The sequence below is a fragment of the Pelodiscus sinensis genome, chromosome 2 (assembly GCF_052426305.1).
Source record: "Pelodiscus sinensis isolate ZL-2025 chromosome 2, ASM5242630v1, whole genome shotgun sequence".
In the NCBI taxonomy this organism is placed as follows: Eukaryota; Metazoa; Chordata; order Testudines; family Trionychidae; genus Pelodiscus; species Pelodiscus sinensis.
In genome coordinates, this window is record NC_143053.1 from 258,888,788 (window position 1) to 258,911,860 (window position 23,073).

Consider the following 23,073-nt stretch of genomic DNA (forward strand, 5'->3'; position numbering starts at 1 on the left):
TCTAAACCCACCACTGGTAGGGTTGCCAGATGGTTTCAACACCACCGGACACACGTGGCAGTACAGCACAATCTACGTTACAGCATCCCCGCGTGCGCTCTGTGGTGTGTGCTGAGTCACCTTGTGCACTTAGTGGACTCCAAGAGAGCCCCCACAGGCTGTAAATCAGCTGAGCAGCAAAGGTGCCAGGCCAGGGTTATTGTTAAGCAAAGTACAGTAACAGCTGGCAGCAGACTCTACTGGCCCTGTGTACTTGCCACACTGGAATGACTCAAGCGGTGGGCGGTCCCGCTGTCCCCCCAAGACACCATCTTATATACAGGTACAGACAACTCCCACCCCACTGCTGACGGGTCAGGTCACCACCCTCGTGGTTTGATTCGTGTGATGTGTCAGTACCTTGCTGGTTGCTATGCTTGGGCTGTGGGTGACGCCTGCTGGCCAGTGTCCCGAGCACTGCCCAGCAGGTGGGCTGTCTGAGACCCAACCGGTCTGACCGGTTGAGGGCAGCGAGGGAACTAGGACATGAGTGTTGAGGGAAGGAGCAGTCTGGGGCAGGAATCATAAAGGAACCAGCCTAAGGAGGGGGCTGGAATCTAGGGGCCCAAGCACCCCATCTCAAGGGGCCTGAGGTATCCCGGCCCAGACTCCTGTAGACACATCACGTCTGGGCTGTATCCGGGAGAAGCAGTAAACCCCTCTATTCTCTGGCTGCTGGAGTCTGGTTTGGCTGCTACGGGGCTGCAGGCTCAGAGGAACCCCAACATCTCACCACAATTAGAGCATCTCCACCCACATCCTTTCCTGAACCTGGGTCTGTATCAAGGGGGGAGCCAAGATCTTTTCTAATGAGCTAGTGACATCATGTGATTTCAACGACTGACCAGTACCACTGACTGTTCTGCACCTGGGCCTATTACCAAGGAGGCTTTTGCTCTCAGCCCTGTTCCTGCCACGTCCTGAGAGCAGGGCTCTGCCTCTTGCTCACAGCTTAGCTTTGCCATGGTTTGTCTAGTGGTAGTGAGGCCTCAGCCCCATGCTGCATGGGCTTATGTTTTAGGCCCTCATCTCACTACACCCCTGGGACTTGGCCTTCCCGGCATCCTTTGGGACGAGCCGGTAGGAGGGTCACAAAGCAGCCGCTGAGTCCAAGAAGGAGCGGACTGGCACAGTTAGGCCGGATCATGGCGACCACTGCACTCTCAGGGGTGCCTGGATCCGCCAGGCAGAAGCCAGGAGCCAACCCCAGCCAGGAGGAGGTCGGAGGAGCAGGGCTGAGCGGGGAGGAACCCACCAGCAGGGTGTAGGACTGACTTGGGCGCAGGAGTGAGTCCTGCCCCAGGGATTCCATTGCCCCGCCCCCACTGCTCCATCCTCCCTACTGTGTAGTTGCATACGGCCTGGCTGGTAGACAGGCTGTATGCAACTACGTACGGATACTCCTGATGATAATAAAACTTAATTAGGAAATACCGGACATTTCTATGTCTGGTATTTTCTCCATTCCTTTCCCGGACAGAAAGCTCAAATACCAGACTGTCCAGGGCAAAACCAGACACCTGGCAACCCTATTTGGTAAGCAGAATGAAGCTGGGTGCTATGACCTTGCTTTGGAGCCACATGACTGCTTTAAAAGAGGGACAAAGGAACCGGCAAAGCTTTGAGTCAAGACTTCCCCAAGGAGAGGTGCAGCTCCTGGTGAGGACAGATTCATCAGGTCCTAGCACGACAAAGCAGGAGACACACACGAAACTGTGTGTTAAGCAAGCGGATACAGCAGGGGAAATCAGTGGAGCCCTGTGCAATGGGGATCCGCAACAGAAGACATAGAGAGTACGCTTATTAAGTTTGCAGATGATACCAAACTGGGTGGGGTTGCAACTTCTTTGGAGGATAGGGACATAAGGTCATTTTGAATTAGCAAGTTAAAGAAATGGTCAGAGGTAAACAGGATGAGGTTTAATAAAGAGAAATGCAAAGTGCTCCACTTAGGAAGGAACAATCAGTTCCATACATACAAGATGGGAAGCGACTGTCTAGGAAGGAGCATGGTGGAAAGGGATCTAGGGGTCATAGTGGACCACAAGTTGAATATGAGTCAACAGTGTGATGCTGTTGCAAAAAAAGCAAATATGATTCTAGCTTGTATCAACAGGTGTGTTGTAAGCAAAACTCGTGAAGTCATTCTGCCGCTCTACTCTGCACTAGTTAGGCCTCAGCTGGAGTACTGTGTCCAGTTCTGGGCGCCACATTTCAAGAAAGATGTGGAGAAATTGGAAAGGGTACAGAGAAGAGCGACAAGAATGATTAAAGGCCTAGAGAACACGACCTATGAAGCCAGGCTTCATGAACTGGGCTTGTTTAGTTTGGAAAAAAGAAGATTAAGGGGGGACATGATAGCGGTTTTCAAATATCTAAAAGGGTGTCACAAGGAGGAAGGAGAAAATTTGTTCCTCTTGGTTTCTGAGGACAGGACAAGGAGTAATGGGCTTAAAGTGCAGCAGGGGAGGTTTAGATTGGACATTAGGAAAAAATTCCTAACTGTCAGGGTGGTCAAATATTGGAATAAATTGCCAAGGGAGGTGGTGGAATCTCCCTCTCTGGAGATATTTAAGAACAGGTTAGATAGACATCTGTCAGGGATGGTGTAGACGGAGCTTGGTCCTGCCTTGAGGGCGGGGGGCTGGACTCGATGACCTCTCGAGGTCCCTTCCAGTCCTATGATTCTACCCACGGCTATAAGCAGATGGCCTCCGCGTCGCCAGCCTCTGACAATCAGAACCCGGCCCAACAGCGGGGAGAGACCAGAGAGCCTGTCGCAGGAAGCAGTGCACGAGACTGGCGTTTGCAAACACTCCACGAGGCAGCCGTGGGGAGCAGAGGTAAAATACCCCTCGCACAGAGGTGACACATGCTCGTCCCTCTCGGCCCCTGCTCTGCAGCAGCCCCTAGAGTGTCAGCCTCTGCTCCGGCCCCTACATGAGCAAGAAGATGCCACTCTCTCTGCTTCATCCTGCTTGTTGGCAAGAAGGGAGAGCAGTCTGCAATAGCTGTGGACACGTAGTGGGAGAAGGATTTCATTAGTGGAACTGTTGCACACACTGGGATGCAGAGGAACAACAAAAGAAGCAGGTGGATCATCTGACAAACCACAACCTGTGAAGGCTAGGACTATAATAGAGTTTAAAGAGAAGCTGGATAAATTCATGGAGGTTAGGTCCATAAAAGGCTATTAGCCAGGGGATAAAATGGTGTCCTTGGCCTCTGTTTGTCAGAGGCTGGAGAGGGATGGCAGGAGACAAATCGCTTGATCATTGTCTTCGGTCCACCCTCTCTGGGGCACCTGGTGCTGGCCACTGTCGGCCGACAGGATACTGGGCTAGAAGGGCCTTTGGTCTGACCCAGTATGGCCGTTCTTATGTTCTAACCCCTCGACGAGCCTGCGAAAGTCTACTCCTGATGGCTTGAGTCAAGAGGAGACCAAGCACTAGGGAACTAGCTTGCTTTGGCCGAGACTGAGTGGATCGGCTCACGTTTCTCTGACTTCCACGAGCTATGGGCTTTAGGCACTCAGAGCAGCATGGGCCCCACGGGAAAGAGGAGGCTGTTGCCATGGGCACTGACTTTTCTGGCACACACAGGGCGGGCCAGGTGGCCCAGGAGGGACTACTGAGGCAGCACCCGGAAATCTTTATTTTATTTGTTCCATTTTATCCACTCCATTATTAAAAGGTGCCAGAAGGCCACTGGCTCTGTGGGTAGGTGGGATTTCACATAGCACGAGGGGATAGGAGCAGCCCTGTTAGCTTTGGGAACATATTAGGAAAAGCAAACTGGTCGTCTCTTCCCCACTCATTGCCCTGAGCTGTTTTTACCTCCATAGCTGCAGTAGACAACTCTTGGGTCCTTTTCCGCAGCCCACTGACGTCAACAGGATGCTTTCCAGCCACTTCCTAGGAGCTGTCGATTGGACGGGTGCTGTGACTGGGCTGAAACAGGTCAAAGCTGCCTTCTGCTAAACCCAGGAAGCCAAAGTATTTCCCAACGATTGCCCAAGACAGACGGAATTCAAACAAAGGACAGTGACACAGCATGAACGACCAGAGTAAGCGTCAGGTGCAGAATTTTATTTAGCTGTAACAAATACTCCATACATAAAGCATACATACAAAAAAACCAGCATAAAATAATGGTGGATGAAACCAAGGCAAAGATCATCACAACTTCGAACACACAGTTCAAACATGCAGACTCCCCCGTTTTAATTTACTGAACTCAACTGGATCTTTGGTAGCTTGGTTGGCTTTAGAGACGAACCAAAACTTTTAATGGAAAGGAAAGAGATGTGTCTCACTGACAGATCAAGGGTCAGAGGTGCCAAGAATCACTCTGGACCAAAGCATCCATTGCTCACTCACCAGCTAAACTGAAAGCTACAGTTAATACCAGAATTAAGTCATGCCTTCCAATGAACAAAATATAAAAAATACTGCAGCTGATCGGTCTTTTATAGATTTCATTATACAACGGTTTCAAAAATAGGCTTTTATTTTCACAAATCTTCAATGACTGTTAAACTTCATTTCTTTCCAAACAGTGAAGATAGAAAAAGGCACTATGAACTCAAACCACAGAACATTTCTGGAGAAATGCTCTCACCGCCCCGGTTTCAGAAGGACAGATGGATTTAGCATTGTACCGCTCTTTTGTGCTGTTATAAAAAACCTGGACTCCAATGCACAAACCCTGCAGGAATATTTAACAGGCATCCACAAGAGGCCTGCATCCAACGGAAAGGTTAGACACATGTTGTTGGCATCAGTATCTCTCACCGCTGCCCCATGCCTATCCATTGCGTAAGATCAACCGGGCTGCCTTTATGCTCTCCAGCACAATGCGAGCTTAGAAGCTACAAGGCCTTGCTCCCGCCTGGCACAGGGAAGACTGGGTTACACCGAGCTGAAAGCAAGGACGATAATCTAACCAGAAGAAAGGCAAAGTAAATTCGTTAACCTGAAAAAGAAACCCACTCGACGGCAACGTTTAAATCTCCACCTTCACATTCATGCACCTTTTGGCATTGAAATTCTGTAGGCTGCAAGAATAGGAATTTTGTTTTGCCCAGGCAATCGTCTCATATTTTGGGCCACGTAATTTGGTGGCTTTATATACCGGCTGTTGCAACGTCCACCCTGCTATGGGCCTGCCTGCTAGTGACTAGCCAAATGGAGGAAACAAAGCTGCCTGGTCAATTTAAGAACTCGTTCAGGAGATGCTTTTTTCCAATGAATAAGTCTTTGGCATCAGCAGCCCCCGAGGCCCTGCCATTAAGGTGCCAACCGGTAAGCATCAGGTGAGCTCTGGGAAATCCCGACTTAAGCCATCATGGTCAGGAATGACAATAAGTGTTGGGTTGGCGAATGGAGAAATTCACCCAGTCACTCAACTCGGGCAAACTGCGTCCCATCTGCTCCCTCCCCCGGGCGCGTCACACACACCTTGCCCAGAAATGGAGTGAGTACGGCTGAGGTTAGGCACAACTCCCCTCGGAAGGCCCCTTGTCACACAACACCTTTTCACAAAGCCAGGCAATGGTGCAAAACTTCACCGACTGCGGAGCAGGGCAAGAAGTGGAAAGCCAGGTCTACGGCTAAGGCAGCAGAGAAGATGAAACCACTAGAAAGGGATTTTCTCTCAGAACTCAGGGGGTGGTAGAGATGCACGGGGGAAGAATTTAACACCAGGCAATTCCATCTGCTCCACAGGAGGACTTGCACCGAGTCAGCGACAGCTGATATTGGCTGCACCAGGCTCTCTAGGCCAAGGACCAGAGTCAATAATGCCCGAAGAGGCCTGGTCTAGTCAGAAGATGGTGGCAGCAAGACGGCATGGATGCAGGAGAGTCTGCTAGGCGCAGAGCAGAGCTCTTACCACCTCTGGGGTCACATCTGAAGCGTATCATGGCGTCAGGGGTTCTTCAGAAAGGATCAAAGTTTGACTGACGCATGACAACCCTGTGGAGAAGACCTGGGAAGACTCAGATGCTCCAGGTGGCACCGCTGTAGCCAATTAGAAATGGAGCAGCTGCCTTAGGAGAGGCTACTAGAACAAGGCAGCACCCAGGGAGAGAAACCCTGCTGCTGCTGAAGCCTGGAGAACTCATAGGTAGACTAGATCTCTCTGGGAACAGGCCCAGAACTAGGGCTACGATTTGATAGTAAGTCTCGAGAACTGTCCGAGTCCCAGGGGAAGGGAGACCACTGGAAGTGCCTGTTGGGAAGAGAGCTGGGGTTTGCCTCGGGAGCAGAGAGGCCTTGGGTCTGGGAAGGTAGCAGCAAGGGGAAGAGCATGCTGACAAGGGGAGACGCACCCTGAAGGAGCCCAGCATGGACCAACTGTATCTGGGAAGGCCAGAGAGGCTGCTAGCAGCCCATGGATGACAATGGCCAGGGCTCGACAAACTGCGGCAAAATCCACTCGCCAGCCCCGCACCGCGCATGCGTCAGACCCGCATTGCGTATGCGCACGCTGCCGGCGAACGGGCAACCAGCTGAAATCATAGAGCCCTGACAATTCTAGTAATGGAAGCCTGGAACTATTTCTGTGTGTTAATTATTAGCTATTAATGAATAAGAGGTTACTGAAGGCTAAGTGAACCAGGACTGATTTACAGAGCCAAAAGGGGAACCGAGGCACAGGTCTTGTGTACAGTTGTCACAGGCCCATTTCTCTATATTCCTGTTCGCTTAGGACGTGTCTACACAGCACCCTAAACTCAAAATAAGGTTTGCACTATGCAAATTGCGTATCTCCTTTCAAAACTGTTTTGAAATCGCTTATTTTGAAATGTGGCGCGTCTACACAGCTCCACATTGCTAAAGAACGCATTATTTCGAGCCATCCCTTGTCCCTCGTGCAAGGAGGTTCACCAGGCTGGCGAAATAGCACGCCCGTTATTTTGAAAAATATTTTGAAATAACAGGCAGCTCGGGTAGACGCAGGGTATCCCGAAAGAGCCGTGCAGTGTAGACCTCCACGTACCCCAACAGTGTAAAAGTGCCACATCTGGATGAAATAACCTGTCTTGGACTCAAGTACCAAAAGGGAGGGGAATCTTTGGGGTCCCTGCATTGAAGGCATTTACGTTACATCAGGGACAAGTTTGGCCCAGTCAAAAAGTTTGCCCAGTAGAACTGTTTGGAAAACCCAATGCCAAGACATAGGCTATGGCCAGCAAGAGAAACCTGCCTTTCCGTTCTGGAGCTAGCCAGGAATTCATCCAGCAGGGGATAGCGGCCTCAATCTCCCATTCCCCACTGGCATGCAGGTCATCTGCAAGATTTGACTTGACTTGTTTGACCTGGCTTCACTTCAACACGGTTTCCACATTTCCACACAGCGGACAGTCAACATCAGAAAGGATCAAAGCTTGACTGACGCAAGCTCCCAAAAAGGTGGCAGGATTTTCAAGGAGCGCCGTGCGCTCTGCGGCCCCTGTGGAAGTCATTGGGAAACTTCAGCGCCCAGTGTCCCTGAAAATGCAGCCACCTATAGATTTAAACCGTAGGCTCCTGTGTTTGGCAGGCAGGCCGGCCGGCTCTTTGAACGAGGCAACCGTAAGAACGATCCATGTACCAACAACCACGTCACCGTCATTTTAAGCCTTCTGAAGGCTAGAAAGTCTCTCTGCTGTACAGAAAACTAGCCTACGGTAATTCAGCGATGGCTTCGACTTACCCCCCTCAATAGCATGCAAAGCAGCCCTGGAAACAGGCAGAAGACACAGAGGAAGCAGTGTTGTCAGAAGTCTGTTAGAGCTTTTACCCAAGCTAAAGCAGCGCTTTAAGGGTGTGGCAACAACCCAATTTCTTCCCCCTACTTAAGCTCAAGGCTAGAGCCACACTAGGTAGTCTAGATGTTGAATGTGTTCTCGGCCTCTCAAAACAACACGCAGCGCGTCCCTACTGTATGTGAACTCCGTTCTCGGCCAGACGGCGCAGTCAGAAATTGCCATATCCATTCGTGTTCTCGAGCACAATTGTCAAGGGGGGGGGGGATGGGAATCAAAACTCAACTTGATGCAAGGGAGCTGTTTCCAACTCTCCCTCCCAGGCACAAGCACACACACATGTGTGTTGGGAGGGTGGGGGCTCAGAGACAAGCTACCCTTGTCCAAAGGATGGCTGTAAGGCAGAGACTGCCACCTTTAAGAGGGAGATGTACCAGGAGCCCAAGAGCTGCAACGCCTCCCCACCAGATTCCCCTCGTTCGTTTGTGGACAAATACAAGTGCCCACCATGGATCCAGTGTGCTCTTAGGGGACCCGTGCCTGTTCGTGAGGCTGCCCCCGTCAATGGCAGGTTGGTATTGCTAAGTGCAGCCCTCCCCTTGCAGTTCAGAGGGCTGCAGAAACCAGGCAACCAGCTCAGGGAGCAGCTATGTGCTTCCCATTCCGTTTCCCCTATTTAAAACAGGTCGCGCTCAGCGAGGGGACCTCTCCACGGCCATTAAAAACCCACGGCTGGCCCGTGCCCACTGACCCAGGCTGCAGGGCTGATCGATTGCCGTGTAGACATCTGGGTGGGGCTGGAGCCTGTGAGGATCCCAGAGCACCCGAAGCCTGAGTATCTGCGCTGAAGCCACAGACCCATGTGCCCAAGTCAGCCAGCATGGGGCGGCCACGGCATCTCGCTGCAGCCTAGGCATCCTGGGAGCGTTTGCAGGAGGCAGCAGGAGAGGCCGCAGACTGAACCCGCTCAAAGGCAAAGCGAGCACGTGAGGAGAGAGGAAATCCCCATTGGAGATGCAGTCATGCCAAGAGACAGAGGGCTGCTAGGGGACAGCAACTTCGACTTCGCAGTATCAAGCCACGTGCAACATCTCCCTGGCACTGAGCAAGAAGATCAGCAGGTTTTGGTACAGCTGCGCGCAGACTCTGCTCCTTCTGAGCACTGCAAGGCCAGAGAAATGGCCAACAGGGAAATGAGAAGATTATAGGGCTGGAGCAACTGGTTTAGAGGGGGAAGATAAAAGTAACTGGCTTGGCTATAGCAATAGGGCTGGGGGAAGGGGTTTATGAGCAATAGAGAGGTCGACCGCAAGGAAGAGGAAAAGGGGTTTGGGAAGGTTAATGGGATACAAGCAGGGGGCAAGGGAAGTTAGCTGAATCAGGGAACACTTTCTAATGGCGAGAGAAGCGTCTCAGAAGCGATGGGAAAATAGCCAATATCACCTGGGAGACCACTGAAAACCTGTGATTCTCCAAAACGTACATTAGGGACCAATGCTCTGTGGGATGGGTGACGATTTGGAAAGGTTGCCATCTAGCTCCTAGGGGCAGGATCGGTTTGAGTCAAACGCATGTTTTGCAGGAAGAGCTGCGGGTGTTTGTTACATGTGCAGAAAGCAAAAAGAACCCCTTTGGTGCTACACTGTCTCCTTCCACAGTGAGACCAGACATTGGGGAAACTTCAGCAGCAAGAAACTCTCACCACTGCATTCGTGGTTTATGCTGAAGGGTTTTTTAAAAAGCAGCCAGCATTGCATGTGTAAGGTCTCCCTAGAGATCCCGTCCTTCAGCAACTTCCTCTCTTCCGAGACCAAGCCAAAGCATCTGCAAGTTCTCAGCACAGTTCTAGTTTTATCCAAAGGCTCCGCTGCTTTTTATCCATTCCCTATTAGTCACACACGTCTTGGACAGTACAAGGGATGTGAATGGATAGCTGGTTACCTGCTAAGCATCACCCTTACTGGGTGAGGCTTACCCGTTAACAGTTCACTGGTTCCCCAGCAGCCTGTGCTGGCAGCCCACTCAACACAGCTGGCGCTAGGAGCTAGGAGCCAGCCCTGCATGGGTCTGGGAGTGGGAAGCCCACCACAGATCCCACTTAGATAGTTACACATTGGGTTAACCTAACGTTTAACTGGTTAACTGATTGACTGGGATTTTACATCCCTAGACCGTACCATTTCCAGCTCAGAAAATAATCTGGATGGTTCAGAATTTCGACATGAACCATGGATGGTTTTCCCTTTGGGTTTTTGGTTTTACATAGTTTGGTTTTAAAGTCACCCTAGGGTCTCATCTTCAAATTTCGCCAATGCGGGGGAAAGATTCCTGACCAGAATATGAGTGAAGAACAAAAATGAACCATCATCTATGGGCATTTCTTATTTCCGGCAGTGGATGTTACTGAAGAGGTAAGGAAGGCAGGGCATGCAGTAAGAGAATGCCAGCTGTCTAGCCCTGGTGCCTTTGTATCCTTAAACTAACGTGCCCGGCCACCAGGTGGTTTTAATTTATTTTCAGTTGTATCAAAAGAGTGAAGGGAAAACCCTGGAGTCCGTTAACAATTAGGGATTTGCTACTGAAAGGGCTGACGTATCAACCGGTAGGTTATAGTGGCCAGTATAGATATGACACCATGGAATACAAATACAAAAAAGTGTATTTATAATTGCCTGTATAATATATACATCCTGTACATTATACATGCTTCCCACTGCTCATTTCACAGAAAGTTTACTATCAGTTTAAATTGTTACCATCTCACCCTTCAAGGGTGACCAAAATCCACTCCCCAAGCAAACAGCTCGTGATGTTCCTCAGCCTGGCTTAGAACATCCTAGTTCTTAGAACTTTTAAGGAGACCTTCTAAGCGACTGAACGAATTTACCGTCGCTTCCTGGAGGAAATTCCATTGCCAGCTTTTGGAGTCAATCCTGCCAGATGCTGAGCTCCCTAGAGACGTCAGTCCAGAGGGAAGTGCCCAAGCACCTTGTGGGGTCAGACGCCACGGGCGCTGGGGAGGTAGAGATGCACCATGGCACTCTGGGGAGCAGCAGGAAACGGGTCACGTTTACATGCGCTGACTGGGACGGAGGGTGGGTTTTACCAGGAGAACAGTTGTGCTTGTGAAGGCCGAGGGACTAGCAGCACCGGAAACGTGAATCCAGGCAGCCCCAGGCCAGACAGCACAAAAAGCCACAACGGGAGCTCTCACCACACACACGCTCATGCAACACAGATGCACACTAGCCCAACCAATGACTTTGCTAGAGGTAAAAATGTGGTTCCATCTCCTACGTCCCTCAGGTCTTAGGCTTTTCCTGAGCAGGCTGTCAGCCGTGCTGAATGGTTTTAGACCTAGACTGTCCACTAGGACAGCGCTAAACGCACCAATGCTCCTGGCCCACGCTGGACTATGGGCTGAATTGGAACCAGAGTGCTAGAGACAAAAGGCAAAGTTTATCCATGCCAACCAACTCCCCTCCCGCAAGGGTACAGCCCAGAAGTCATGTTCGCAATTAGAACAGCCCACACCGGTCTTCCTGACAAACCACTCATGTCAGTATCGCAACAGACAGCCTTCAGGTGCGGGTCAGAAATGTTTTGACAACACCAACAATAGGTTTAAATTATTCACATTGTGGTAAACTTCGGTTTTTAAAAAAGTCTGAGTTACAATAGGAACATCATGTGCAAAACTGTAAACCTGCCAGAGGGTCCCAGCGAGCGGTTACTGCTCAATGCAAGTTTCTTGCCCCAGCTCCTTCGCGTCGACGGCAGCAAAGGACACCCCAAAACCAGAGAGTTCTTAGAAGTCGGAAGGAGGGACTCTGGCTCCATCCCCCAACCCGGGTTCCTCTTTCGCAGCATGCTCACCTGCGCCAGGACATGTGTCTTCACAGTAAGACGAGCCCCAGTCACCATCACAAATCAGGCACGGATGCCAATGAAGCCGCTGACGGGGGGGGAGGGGAATAATCACACCCCGATTCATCCCCGAAGCCTCTCAGACGGGAAGGGCAGGAAGACAGCAGCAAAGGTTGCTGCACTTGCTACGTAAGGGTGGGAGAGAACAATAAAGCCCCTTGGAAAGGAGCAGGCTTCTCATCCTCCTGCCCCTGCTGTGTCTCATGAGGAATCCTGGTCCATGCTGCATCCAAGCGCTTCAATGTCGTTGCTGATATCGGAGATCATCCGGTCCCACTCGTCTCCCTCAGAAGGGGCAGACTGGTCATCTGAGCTCCCCGCTGCCCCATTCCCGTTGGTCGTTGAGTTGGAGGTAGTGCTCAGAGTCCGTCTGTACCTCCCAAAACTGTCTGTGATAATCCCCCGGCCATCCTTCACCCCGATGGTTTCTAGGAAGTTCTCAAAGTGTTGGCTGTCCTTTTCAGGAATGAATGGTCTAAGGCCTTCCCAGGAAGAGACAAACAAGAAGGAAAAATGAGTCAGTCAGTCAATACATTTAGCGGGACATCACCCTGACCAAGACTATATTCACGATGTTCTTATCAGGGAGAGGTCTGCCCACGGAAAGCCTTCAGGAGTTGGCTGTAGGACGCCAAGAAAGCCAAGAGGCAGCTTTTGACTCATCCTGTGTCATCCTTTCCTCTCCCTTCACCCCCAAGATCTGAGGCTCAAACAGAGGGGGGGGTTGTTTTAACTAAAACTCAAGTCACCCAATGCCAGCGCATGGGATGGTGTCGTTGCACCTCCTGTGCGACAGCTTCCCGCCGCCTGTAACCCAGGCGTGGGACAGCTTCCTTACACCACACACGTGGGGACGCGGGACAGCTTCCTTACACCACACACGTGGGGACGCTCAGGACAGCAAAGCACCAGGAGATGCTCAGGCGGAAGGGACCCGGAATGTAGAGCACTACTGAGTTTAAACAAAGCAAGAGACAAGAACAACTGCTCTGTCCCCACAAGAACGTCCTCCCAAGCTCGCACTCTCCTTTTGCCCAGGAGCGCTGCCAGCTGCTGCGGGTTCCGAGAAGCACGCCATCGCCAGTTACACTCACGCTTTGTCCCCATGCAGCTATTCACCATCTCCCAGCCCGACCAGCGGGATCTGGGGCACCTAGGACAGGAGGGAGCGGCTCTGACACCGTGCCAGCATAACCCTGGTTACTGTTTAGATCAGGGGTCTCCAGCCTTTTCGAGCGCGAGATCATTTTCTGAATTGAAGTGCAATCCAAGATCTACCTCAAACCCAAATACCCTGGCCCCGCCTCCTTCCCATCCCTTCGCTAAGGCCCCGCCCCTGCTCACTCCATCCTCCCTCACTTTCATCAGGCTGGGGGCAGGCTCTGGTCTTGGATGAAGAGATCTGGAGTGTGAGAGGGGCTTTGAGCTGCTGGGGCAGGCAGCTGGGATGTGGGAGGAGTTCTAGGTGCAAGCTCTGGGACGGTGTCTGGATGCAGGGGTGCTTGGAGTGCAGGAGGGGGTTCGTGACTGAGGTAGGAGTTCGGAATGTGGACTCCAGCTGGGCACTGCTGGTGGCTCCTGGGTGGTGGTGCAGTGGGGCTAAGGCAGGCTCACCCATGCCCTGGCCCTAGACCACTCCCTAAAGCAGCCTGCAAAGTCCATCCTAAGCCCTGGTGTGCCCCTTCCCTCTGCTCTGTGGAGACAGGATACAGAGTGGGAGGGGGCACCTTGACATCAGCACCCTCCTCTCCCTACCCCACACTGCCCAGAAAGCAGGAGGCTCCCCAGGGCAAGGGGAAGCTGAAGCGCTGGCTCTTGATAACCTCTTGGCCAAACCAGTCAGGATCACCTACAAAGGCTCCAAGATCTACCCGCAGATCCCGATCGACTGGTTGGTGACCACTGGTCTAGATGGACAGCGCAGCCCTAATCTAAGTTTCAAACCAGACATAGCAAGCAGGAGGGAGAAAGCGGGAGGAGAATACCGATGGGATTCGACAAACCAGGTGAGCGAGGTGGCCCATAAAAATGCTCGTGTCGGTTGGTGAAAGACAGAAGTTGGCCCAATAAAAGATATTAGCTCACCAACAGCATCTGTCTAATAGCCAGGCACCAACACGGCAAGTAGTGAGATCATTAGGGGACAGCTTAATTGTATTAAAGCAGCACCAAAAACAGACTCCATCACAGCCAATTTCTTGGTGGACCTTGCACCACGGGTTCATGGCATTATATTCCTTCCCACCCTTGGCCAGGGCTCAGTACTCCATCCTAAGAGCACTCCAATAGCCTCAGCCAGAGGACCGGAGACAGAAGGCTGTTTGAGGGTACAGACCACCAAGATCCCGCAACTCACTAATCAGCCCAATTCAGCCTGGACTGAGGCAGTCCCCATGGTTCCACAGGGAGTTGCAATCACAGAATCATAAAACACTAGGACTGGAAGGGTCCTCGAGCGGTCATCGAGTCCAGTCCCCTGCCCTCATGGCAGGACCAAGCACTGTCTAGATCATCCCTGATAGACATTGATCTAACCTGCTCTTAAATATCTCCAGAGATGGGGATTCCACAACCTCCCTGGACAATTTATTCCAGTGTTTGACCACCCTGACAGGCAGGAACTTTTTCCTAATGTCCAACCTAAACCTCCCTTGCTGCAGTTTAAGCCCATTGCTTCTTGTTCTATCCTCAGAGGCCAAGATGAACAGGTTTTCTCCCTCCTCCTCATGACACCCTTTTAGATACCTGAAAACCGCTATCATGTCCCCCCTCAGTCTTCTCTTTTCTAAACTAAACAAACCCAATTCTTTCAGCCTTCCCTCATAGGTCATGTCCTCTGGAATGGGGAAGAAGACAACACTGCACCTGACTTGGGCTTTTCAAGACTATTTCCAAGGCAGTTCCCCTGGCTAGGACCAGAGTCTAGGAAATAAACAAGCACCAACAGCCTCAAACAGCCTGACCGGGCGAGCAATGCTCAGCCGTGGGCACTGGTGAAAACAAACTGCAAGGAGGAAGCCCTGGGTCCTGGCAGAAGAAATCCCATTTTGTACCCCTGTGTACCACGAGCCTAGCAGCATGCATGGCACTCTGGCTCAAAGCATCATCATAATAAAAGACTCCTTGTGGGGCCCATGGAATGACGGCAGGTCTCTGAGCTGTTACGCTGTGGGAGAGGAATCCGGCAGGCTACACAGAAAACAGAGGAGAGAGGTAGCCAGACCCACTCATCACAGAGCCTCCCCTTCACCAAAAAACTGCAATTTACCGTTAAAAGCAAAGAACTGGGGCACCGCTGAGCGGCTTGTGCTTCTGTAGACTATTTCCCAGACGCCTGCTAGAATTACGGGCAGGTGCAGAGAGGTTATTTTACCTCTATTTGGCACGGGTGCGATTACGGCTGGAATCCAGTGTCCAGTTCTGGTACCCACGCTCAAGAAGGATATCGGTAAATTGGAGAGGGCTCAGAGAAGAGCCATGAAGATAAGCAACAGATTGAAACACCTGGGTTTAGTGACCAGCTCAAAGAGCTCCAGCTGCTTAGCTACACAAGGAGACAGTGGGGGGTGACTTGGTTTCAGTCTGTAAGTATCTACGTGGGGAACAAATATTTAATAGCAGGCTCTTCAATCTGGCAGAGAAAGTTGTAACTGTCCAATGGCTGGAAGCTGAAGCTAGACAAATTCAACCTGGAAATAAAAGCATATTTTTTCATGGTGTGGGTAATTAACGATTGGAACATTTTCCAAAGGCCGTGGTGGATTTCCCATCGCTGATAACTTAGGAATGGATTCAGAGAGGTAGCTGTGTTAGTCTGACTGAAAAAACTAAACACAAATAGTCCTGCAGCATCAACCTCAGACTGGACCAGTCCACACAAGAGACCCACGGACAACCCCCTCACCTCAAACAAATTCTTTCCAGTAACCCCGCAGCACACCTCCAAACTCATCCAGGAACCCACCCCTGCCATCAACTCCGGTACCAACTCTGTCCACACATCTACAGAAGTGACATCACAGGACCTAACCACAAGCCACCACATCAAAGGCTCCTATAACTGCACATCCAGCAATATGATCTATGCCATCAAGTGCCAGCAATGCCCTCTGCCATGTGTACTGGCCAAACTGGACAGTCTCTATGGGAAAGGACTAACGAACACAAATCAATTCAAAAAGGTAACACCCAGAAACCCGCTGAGGAACATTTCAGCTTGCCCAGGCACTCACTCATGGATCTGAACGGGTCTATATTATTTCAAAGCAATTTCAAAAGCCAGCTTGAAAGGGAAGCTGCAGAACTTGGTTTCATTTACAAATCCGAATAGAAGTTTAAACAAAGGCCTGACCTGGATGAGCCGCTACATTCCTCATCCCAATGACACAAAAAGCCAAGCACTGGGTACTTAGAATACTTAGAGCCCATTCTACTAGCCTAATTTAGCATGGACACTAATTGACAATATTTTCCTCCATTTTCCCCTTCTCTTTTCCTCCCCATCCCCTACTATGTATTTGGACCCTGGGCCCCTTAACTCCATTCATATGAAGAAGTGGGTTGTGCCCATTCACTGCATTTAAGTATGGACTTTCTAAAAACTCTGCTCTAAGAATTGGTTGGGGAAGTTCTCTGGTCTGAGTTATTCAGAATGTCAGACTAGCTGGAGGACAATGAGCCTTTCTGGGCTGGGAAACTTTAGAGAGGGGGGTGGTACTACAAAGCAGCAGCGCCACAGGGAGCCCGTGTCTGGCTGATCCCGGGTTCTGCAGAAATGCCACGCGGAGCCCAGGATCAGTCCCCAGCTGACTCCAGGCTCCACGTGGCATTTCAAAGCAGCAGCGCAGCATGGAGCCCGGGGTCAATGGGGGACTCTAGGTCTACCAGTGACCTCCGGCTCCATGAGGGCACTACCGCTTTGAAACGCCACGTCGAGCCCCTGCTGGGGATTCTTGTACATTTTAAAGCTGGCACCCCACATGCAGCTCAAGGCCAGCAGAAAGGCCCGTTGCCTCTGGGCTCCATGCTGCGCTGCTGCTTTGAAATGCCACGTGGAGCCTGGAGTCAGCTGGGGACTGATCCTCATTCCTCCTTTGAAATGTACAAGAGCTCCAAACAGGGCGCTTGTACATTTCATAGAATCACAGAGCTGGAAGAGACCTCAGAGGGTCATCAAGAACAACCCCCTTCCAAAGGCAGGACCAATCCCAACTAAATCAACCCAGCCAGGGTTTTGTCAAGCCAAGACTTAAAAACCTGTAGGGATGGAGATTCCACTACTTCCCTAGGGAACCCATCCCAGTGCTTCATCACCCTCCTAGGGAAATAGTTTTTCCTAATATCCAACCTGGACCTCTCCCACTGTAACTTGAGACCATTGCTCCTTGTTCTGCCAACTGTCACTACTGTGAACAGCCTCTCTCCATCCTCTTTGGAACCTTCAGAAAGTTGAAGGCTGCTCTCAAATCCCCCCTCACTCTTCTCTTCTGCAGACTAAACAAACCCAAATCCCTCAGCCTCTCCTCATAGGTCATGCGCTCCAGCCCCCTAATCATTTTGGTCACCCTCCGCTGGGCCCTCTCCAATGCGTCCACATCCTTTCTACAGTGGGGGGGCCCAGTACTAGACACAATACTCCAGATGCGGCCTCACTAGAGCCGAATAAAGGGGAATAATCACTTCTCTAGATCTGCTGGCAATGCTCCTCCTAAGGCATCCTAATATGCCATTAGCCTTCTTGGCTACAAGGGCGGCCTGTTGACTCAGACCCAGCTTTTCATCCACTGTAACCCCCAGGTCCTTTTCTGTAGAACTGCTACTTAGCCAGTCAGTCCCCAGCCTGTAACAATGCTTGGGGATTCTTCCATCCCAAGTGCAGGACTCTACACTTGTCTTTGTTGAACCTCATCAGATTTCTTTTTGCCCAATCCTCTAATCTGTCCAGGTCACACTGGACCCTATCCCTGCCCTCCAGCGTATCTCTCTCTCCCCCCAGCTTACTGTCATCTGCGAACTTGCTGAGGGTGCTACCCATCACCATATCCAGGTCAATAAAGATGTTGAACAAAACTGGTCCTAAAACAGATCCTTGGGGCACTCCCACTAGGAACTGACCGCCAACCTGGCGTTGATCACTATGCGTTGGGCCTGACAGTCTAGCCAGCTTTCTATCCATCTTACAGTCCATTTATCCAATCCATATTCCCTTAACTTGCTGGCAAGAATATTGTGGGAGACCGTATCAAAAGCTTTGCTGAAGTCAAGGTATATCACATCCACTGACTTTCCCATGTCCACAGAGCCAGTTACCTCATCATAGAAGCTAATCAGATTGGAAATGGAAAGGCAAGTCGTGCCTGACCAAGGAGGAATGCAGAAGTGCCTATCAACTAGTCAAGTAGTCGATGGAACTACTCGCCTCGACTACTCAACTAGTAAATTACCCGTTCGTTAACATCCTTCATAGAATCTGACAGTCAATGGTAGGCTCAAACAAACACAGTCCAGCTTCTTATGAAGCATTAATATACAAATAGTCATGCTGGGTCAGACAGCGAACCATCTAGCCCAGTATCCTGCCTTCTGACAGTGGCTAGGACCAGCAGCTTCAGAGGGAATCATCAGAACTGGGCGGTTATCGAGCGATCCATCCCCTGTCACAGCTTCTGGCACGCAGAGGGTTAGGGGTTCCCAGAGCATGGGGTTTTGTTCCTGATCATCTTTGCTAATAGCCACTGATGGACCTATTTCTTTTTCCCTAACCCAGCTATACCTACCATTGCCTGGCAACAAGCTCCACGGGTTGAGTGTGTTGTGTGAAGTGCTTCCTTTTGTTTATTTTAAGCCTGCTACCTATTCACGTCACCGTGTGATCCGGGTTTTTGTATTCTTGGAAGGGGGCACAACACTTTCCTATTCACTTTCTCTACACCGTTTGTGATTTTAGAGGCCTCTTATATATCCCCCCGCCCCAGCCTTAGCTGCCTCTTTTCTAAGCTGAAGCATCGTGGTCTTTTAATCTACGCTGTTCCATACTCCTGATCATTTCTGTTGCCCTTTTCTGCACATTATCCAATTTTAATATACCTCTTTCCTCTCCACTGTAGCAGCATGTACATGACACTAGAACTTCACCTAAAAATATCTCCTCTTGAATCCTTTGGTAGCTGTACCCTAAAGGGTAGTTACTGTTTAACTCCCTTATTTCCATCAACTAACATAATCAATACATGAATATTTCATAAGTATCTATTTTATGGAGCTATTTATACCCAAATTGTAGGAAGCTTCTTGTTCTCCTTCCTCACTTTGGCAGAGCAGCTGCACTCAGCACTGTCTGATTTCTGGATGGTTTTTACTTCGGTCTTGGTAGGCACTGCCACAGAAAACATGCCCTTCTCCGACCTAAACTATGAACGTTTTCCTTGCAGCTCTCAGTGGGGCAGTACTGCATGCAGGAAGTAAAGCGTGGGCTCCCTCTGGTGGCCAAGACAACACATTTGCGTTCCCATGGATGTGGGAGGAACACCTGTCACCTTTGCGAACGATAATTCATTACAGAGAGTGGAGATAAAGCAGGATTTCTAAAGCCCAAAGGATTGCTCAACACAGACACATTCCGCAGCTTTACAGATCTTAATACTTTAACAGCATCAACATGCAGCTTAAAGCATGTCAAGGAAAAGGTTCTGAGCTGGCTCTAAGAACATCTGTCGCTATTCACTCTCCCAATTCAGTAAGTGGGTTATTGTCTTGAGATGGAACTCCAATACAGCATTACACCCCCCACCAGGAGCCCTGCCAGTAAGACCAAGCTCGCAGCTGCCAGTTGAAAGCAATGGAAATCATACTATGCTATACGGTAAGAATGGGGGTTACTTTTGACAGCTGGTTTAAAGGAGGTTAAAATAACCCCATTCTAAAAAGAGGACTTTCCTTAATTCCCCACTGTTCAGAGGGAGCAGAATCCAATGGTGCATTCCCAGAGGGCCATCTGTTAATTATTCTGTAAGACACTTCTCTGTAATTAGATGTAGGGCTCAGACCCTTCTGCCACTGAAGGGTCCATTTGCACAAAGTCAGTTTAACCTAGCACAGTGGGTCATGACCCCATTTGAAAGGGGTCACCAGAGCTGGCTTATCCTTGCTGGGGCACACGAGGCCGAGGCCCGAGAGTGTCAGGCCTGGGCAGCAGGGATGAGTTTACAGCCCTCCAGCCTGAGGCTGGAGCTCTTGGCCTTCAGCTTTGGTGCTTGGATGGCAGGGCTCCAGTGACTTGTGGCAAGGCCGTCACTCTCCCCTAGCCCTGCTGTCCTATCCAGCTGGCTGAGCAGTAGCCATGGGTTTGGGAGACCTGGATTTCATTCCCTGCTCTGCCACAGCTTCCTAAGTGACCATGAGCAAGTCCCGATCCCTAACGCCTACTGATTTCAGTGCAAGTCGGGGGCCTAAGATACTGGTGGGAATCTGGCCTTTAGCATTTCTAGTCTCAGTTCCCCATCTGAACAATGGGGGGCAGTAGCCCTGCCCTGCCTCACAGAGGCAATGGGAAGGGAAGTATGTACAACATACTGATGCCCAGATACAATGATTGTGTGGGCCACACAAGTACATCAGGTAGAGCAATTGCTACATTTTCGACACTGGGTCAGTCCTGCAGCCCATACTCATTATCTCCACTGATATTAAATTAGCCTGCAAGGAGATCTCATACATCTTTTGGTTTGAAACAGCCCAGCTGCTGAAGAGGGTCTCTCAAACCCACAGAACCCCTCTGGCAAGATGCTCCCAGAACCCCTCAAATCTTTATTGCCTTGTCTACAGGAGCATTTATGCTACATTCAAGGAATACAGTGGAATGTATCATGGCCTGCAACCCCGCCCCACTCATTTTCACTGGTGCCGAGTATGCATAACACCCCTACGAATTCATTATCCTGTTGGCACAGGGATTTCTGCCTGACGCAAAGGAAAGACAGGCCTCCAGTGGAATATTTCCCACAGGATACTGGGCTGGGAATGAGCTACAGAGCATCTCACCAACCTGGCTGACCTAAATCAGTAGCTGCTTAAATCATTACCTGGTCAGAGGGTACCTGAGGGGTGCTGGTCTGGAAAACTGGCAGCTACCTCACAAGCCACCACCATTGGCCTCCCTTTGTCCTCTTGTAAATAAGTTTCAGAGATGCCCGAGGCTTTTGGGGACTGAACTGCGCCCGTCTCAAGGGATCAGAACTGAGGTACTGAACGGGGAGATTTCGGCAAATCCAGTAATGTGCCTGACCCGCTACTGCTCACTGCTTGAACTTTAGCAACCAAGCTAACAGGCCCAAAATAGGCCTAGACAGCATGACCAAGTCAGGGAGGAGGAAGAAGGGGAGCTTGAGTGCCACAGAGAGGGCAGCTTGACCCCGCGTCCTTCCTGAGGCCCAAATCTCCAGTGAAATCACTGAGCTAGACATTAAGAGAAACAGGAAGTTTGTCTAAATGCCCTAAGACATATCGATCAGCAGGGCTCGCCAGCCGCGCGGTTCAGCGCGCTGCACATGTGCTTACCGCGCTGCGCGGCTGTGCCGGCTTGTTATCTACTCGCCACGGGCAAGCAGATTACACTAATTGTCGAGCCCTGTAAGACTATCAGGGACCCCGAGCATGAAGTCTCTGAAAAAGAAAAAAAAAAAAAAAAAAAAAAAACATCTGATGAAAGCGATCAGAAGAAAACCTCTTGCCTAACCTTTACAAAGTGCTTGCCTAACAAATTTTTGAGTGACATGTTATTGTAATACTAATGGATAAATAGGGAAGGAAAGTTTGAGTTGGGGGGCACAATTTTGGGGACACCTGGAGGGACGCCTCGAGGACTCTTCACATCTGGACGCATCTTCGTCCCCACTGACAGACGGAAGACTGGCCATCGGTAGCCTGCTCGGCGTCACTCGAGAGCCACACTCAACTTCGGTAACTATCGAGGGTGGGGGTGTTTTACTAACCTGTTGTGGACGTGTGTAAGTGTTTGAGACTAAGTTTCGCTTTAAGTGAAAGCGCTCTTATGTTGTCCTGTTTGTACTATCCATCTATTGGTCGGACGACCGTGTTTCCCCTGAATTATTTCCTGACACCACCTCGCAGAGAGTAAAAGTTACTGAGAGGTTTGGGTTGAAAGAACCCCAGGTAACAGTACTGCAGTAGGTGGCAGGAGGGAAGCTGCCACTTCCTATGCCGTACAGCTGCTGAGGTTTGGTCTATTAGACGCTTTTTATGACCTCTCAATTAATTCCATAAACCAGTATCTCACATACAGGAGATTTGGGTAAACAGAGGTAGGGAGCTCAGCCACATAATGATGGGGTACCTAGTAAAAGCAACAATGTAGGGAGAATAGTACCTCCGTGGTCATAGTCCACAGCTGGTAACGTAGGTGCGATTAGAGAGACGCACAGCTATGTGGCTGAAGGGTTCTCTGACTCGTTTGTACTACAGAATGGCTTTATGAACACTCCCAGCCCGCAGGAGTCACAGCAAGTAGGCGCCAGCCTTCAAACGATGCTTTCCAAACAATATGAAATCACTTGAAGAGGACAGAGATGTTTTCAAACTTATTGACTGGAGAAAATCCAAAATAAATGCAAAGAGCAGCCAACACTGATTTGGAGGCAAAGGGTGCTGGGGGATTAGGAGTCAAGCCATTAATATTTCGGACTTCACTTAGTTCACATTAAGAACAAAGATAACAGCCCCTTGAAATGACACTGGAACCCAGCAAGAGAGAGCAGCTGCCAATCCTCTTTCGTGGATGTACTTAGGCATTGCATTCCTGTAAATCTATCCCCCAAATCTCACCCAATTCAAATGTATTTGATTTTAATTTATAAGTGCCCCTAAGCCCAGAGCCTCAAAAGGTCCTTAGGCTCCAAAACTTTCCAGGGTTAAAAAACAGTCACATAATACACTCAACCAACAGCTGCTCATCAGCAGAGAGGCAGAAAATAAGCTACCGAACGCCAGCCTTAAAGCTCCTCCAAACCAAAAACTGGGCACAGCGATGGGGCCTTGCAGCATCTGCAGCTTAAGGCTGTGTCAGGTGCCAGGGGAGAGAAAGTTACTCACCTTATAGTAACCAAAGGTTCTTTAAAACGAGTGTAATTTCACACTGTAATCACGGTGAGTACACATGCGCCCAGAGCTTGAGAATGTTGAAAGCAGTGTCCCTGGGTCCAAATATAGGGCCTGGCTTCCCTCATCTATGTTCAAGAGGATCAAGGAGAGGGTGGACCAACTGCCTCTCCAATTCCTTCTCTGCTGTGAATCAGAGAAGAGCCAAAACAGAGCGGAAGCAGGGCGGACAGTGGAACACACAC

The 23,073-nt window shown here is 50.3% G+C and overlaps 1 protein-coding gene across 7 annotated transcripts in view; it reads right to left on the reverse strand.

Annotated features, from left to right (window-relative positions):
* Positions 1-4,106: 4,106 nt before the first annotated feature.
* CCM2 (CCM2 scaffold protein) overlaps positions 4,107-23,073 on the reverse strand; it is an 84,230-nt gene continuing 65,263 nt past the window's right edge. For 5 of the 7 annotated variants that reach the window (XM_075923004.2, XM_075923001.2, XM_075923000.2 and 2 more), the window contains one exon: positions 4,107-12,198. In XM_075923004.2, the coding sequence (XP_075779119.1) occupies positions 11,918-12,198 (281 nt within the window). In that variant the 3' untranslated portion in view covers positions 4,107-11,917. The other 2 variants (XR_012902154.2, XM_075923005.2) reach the window with 2 other exon arrangements.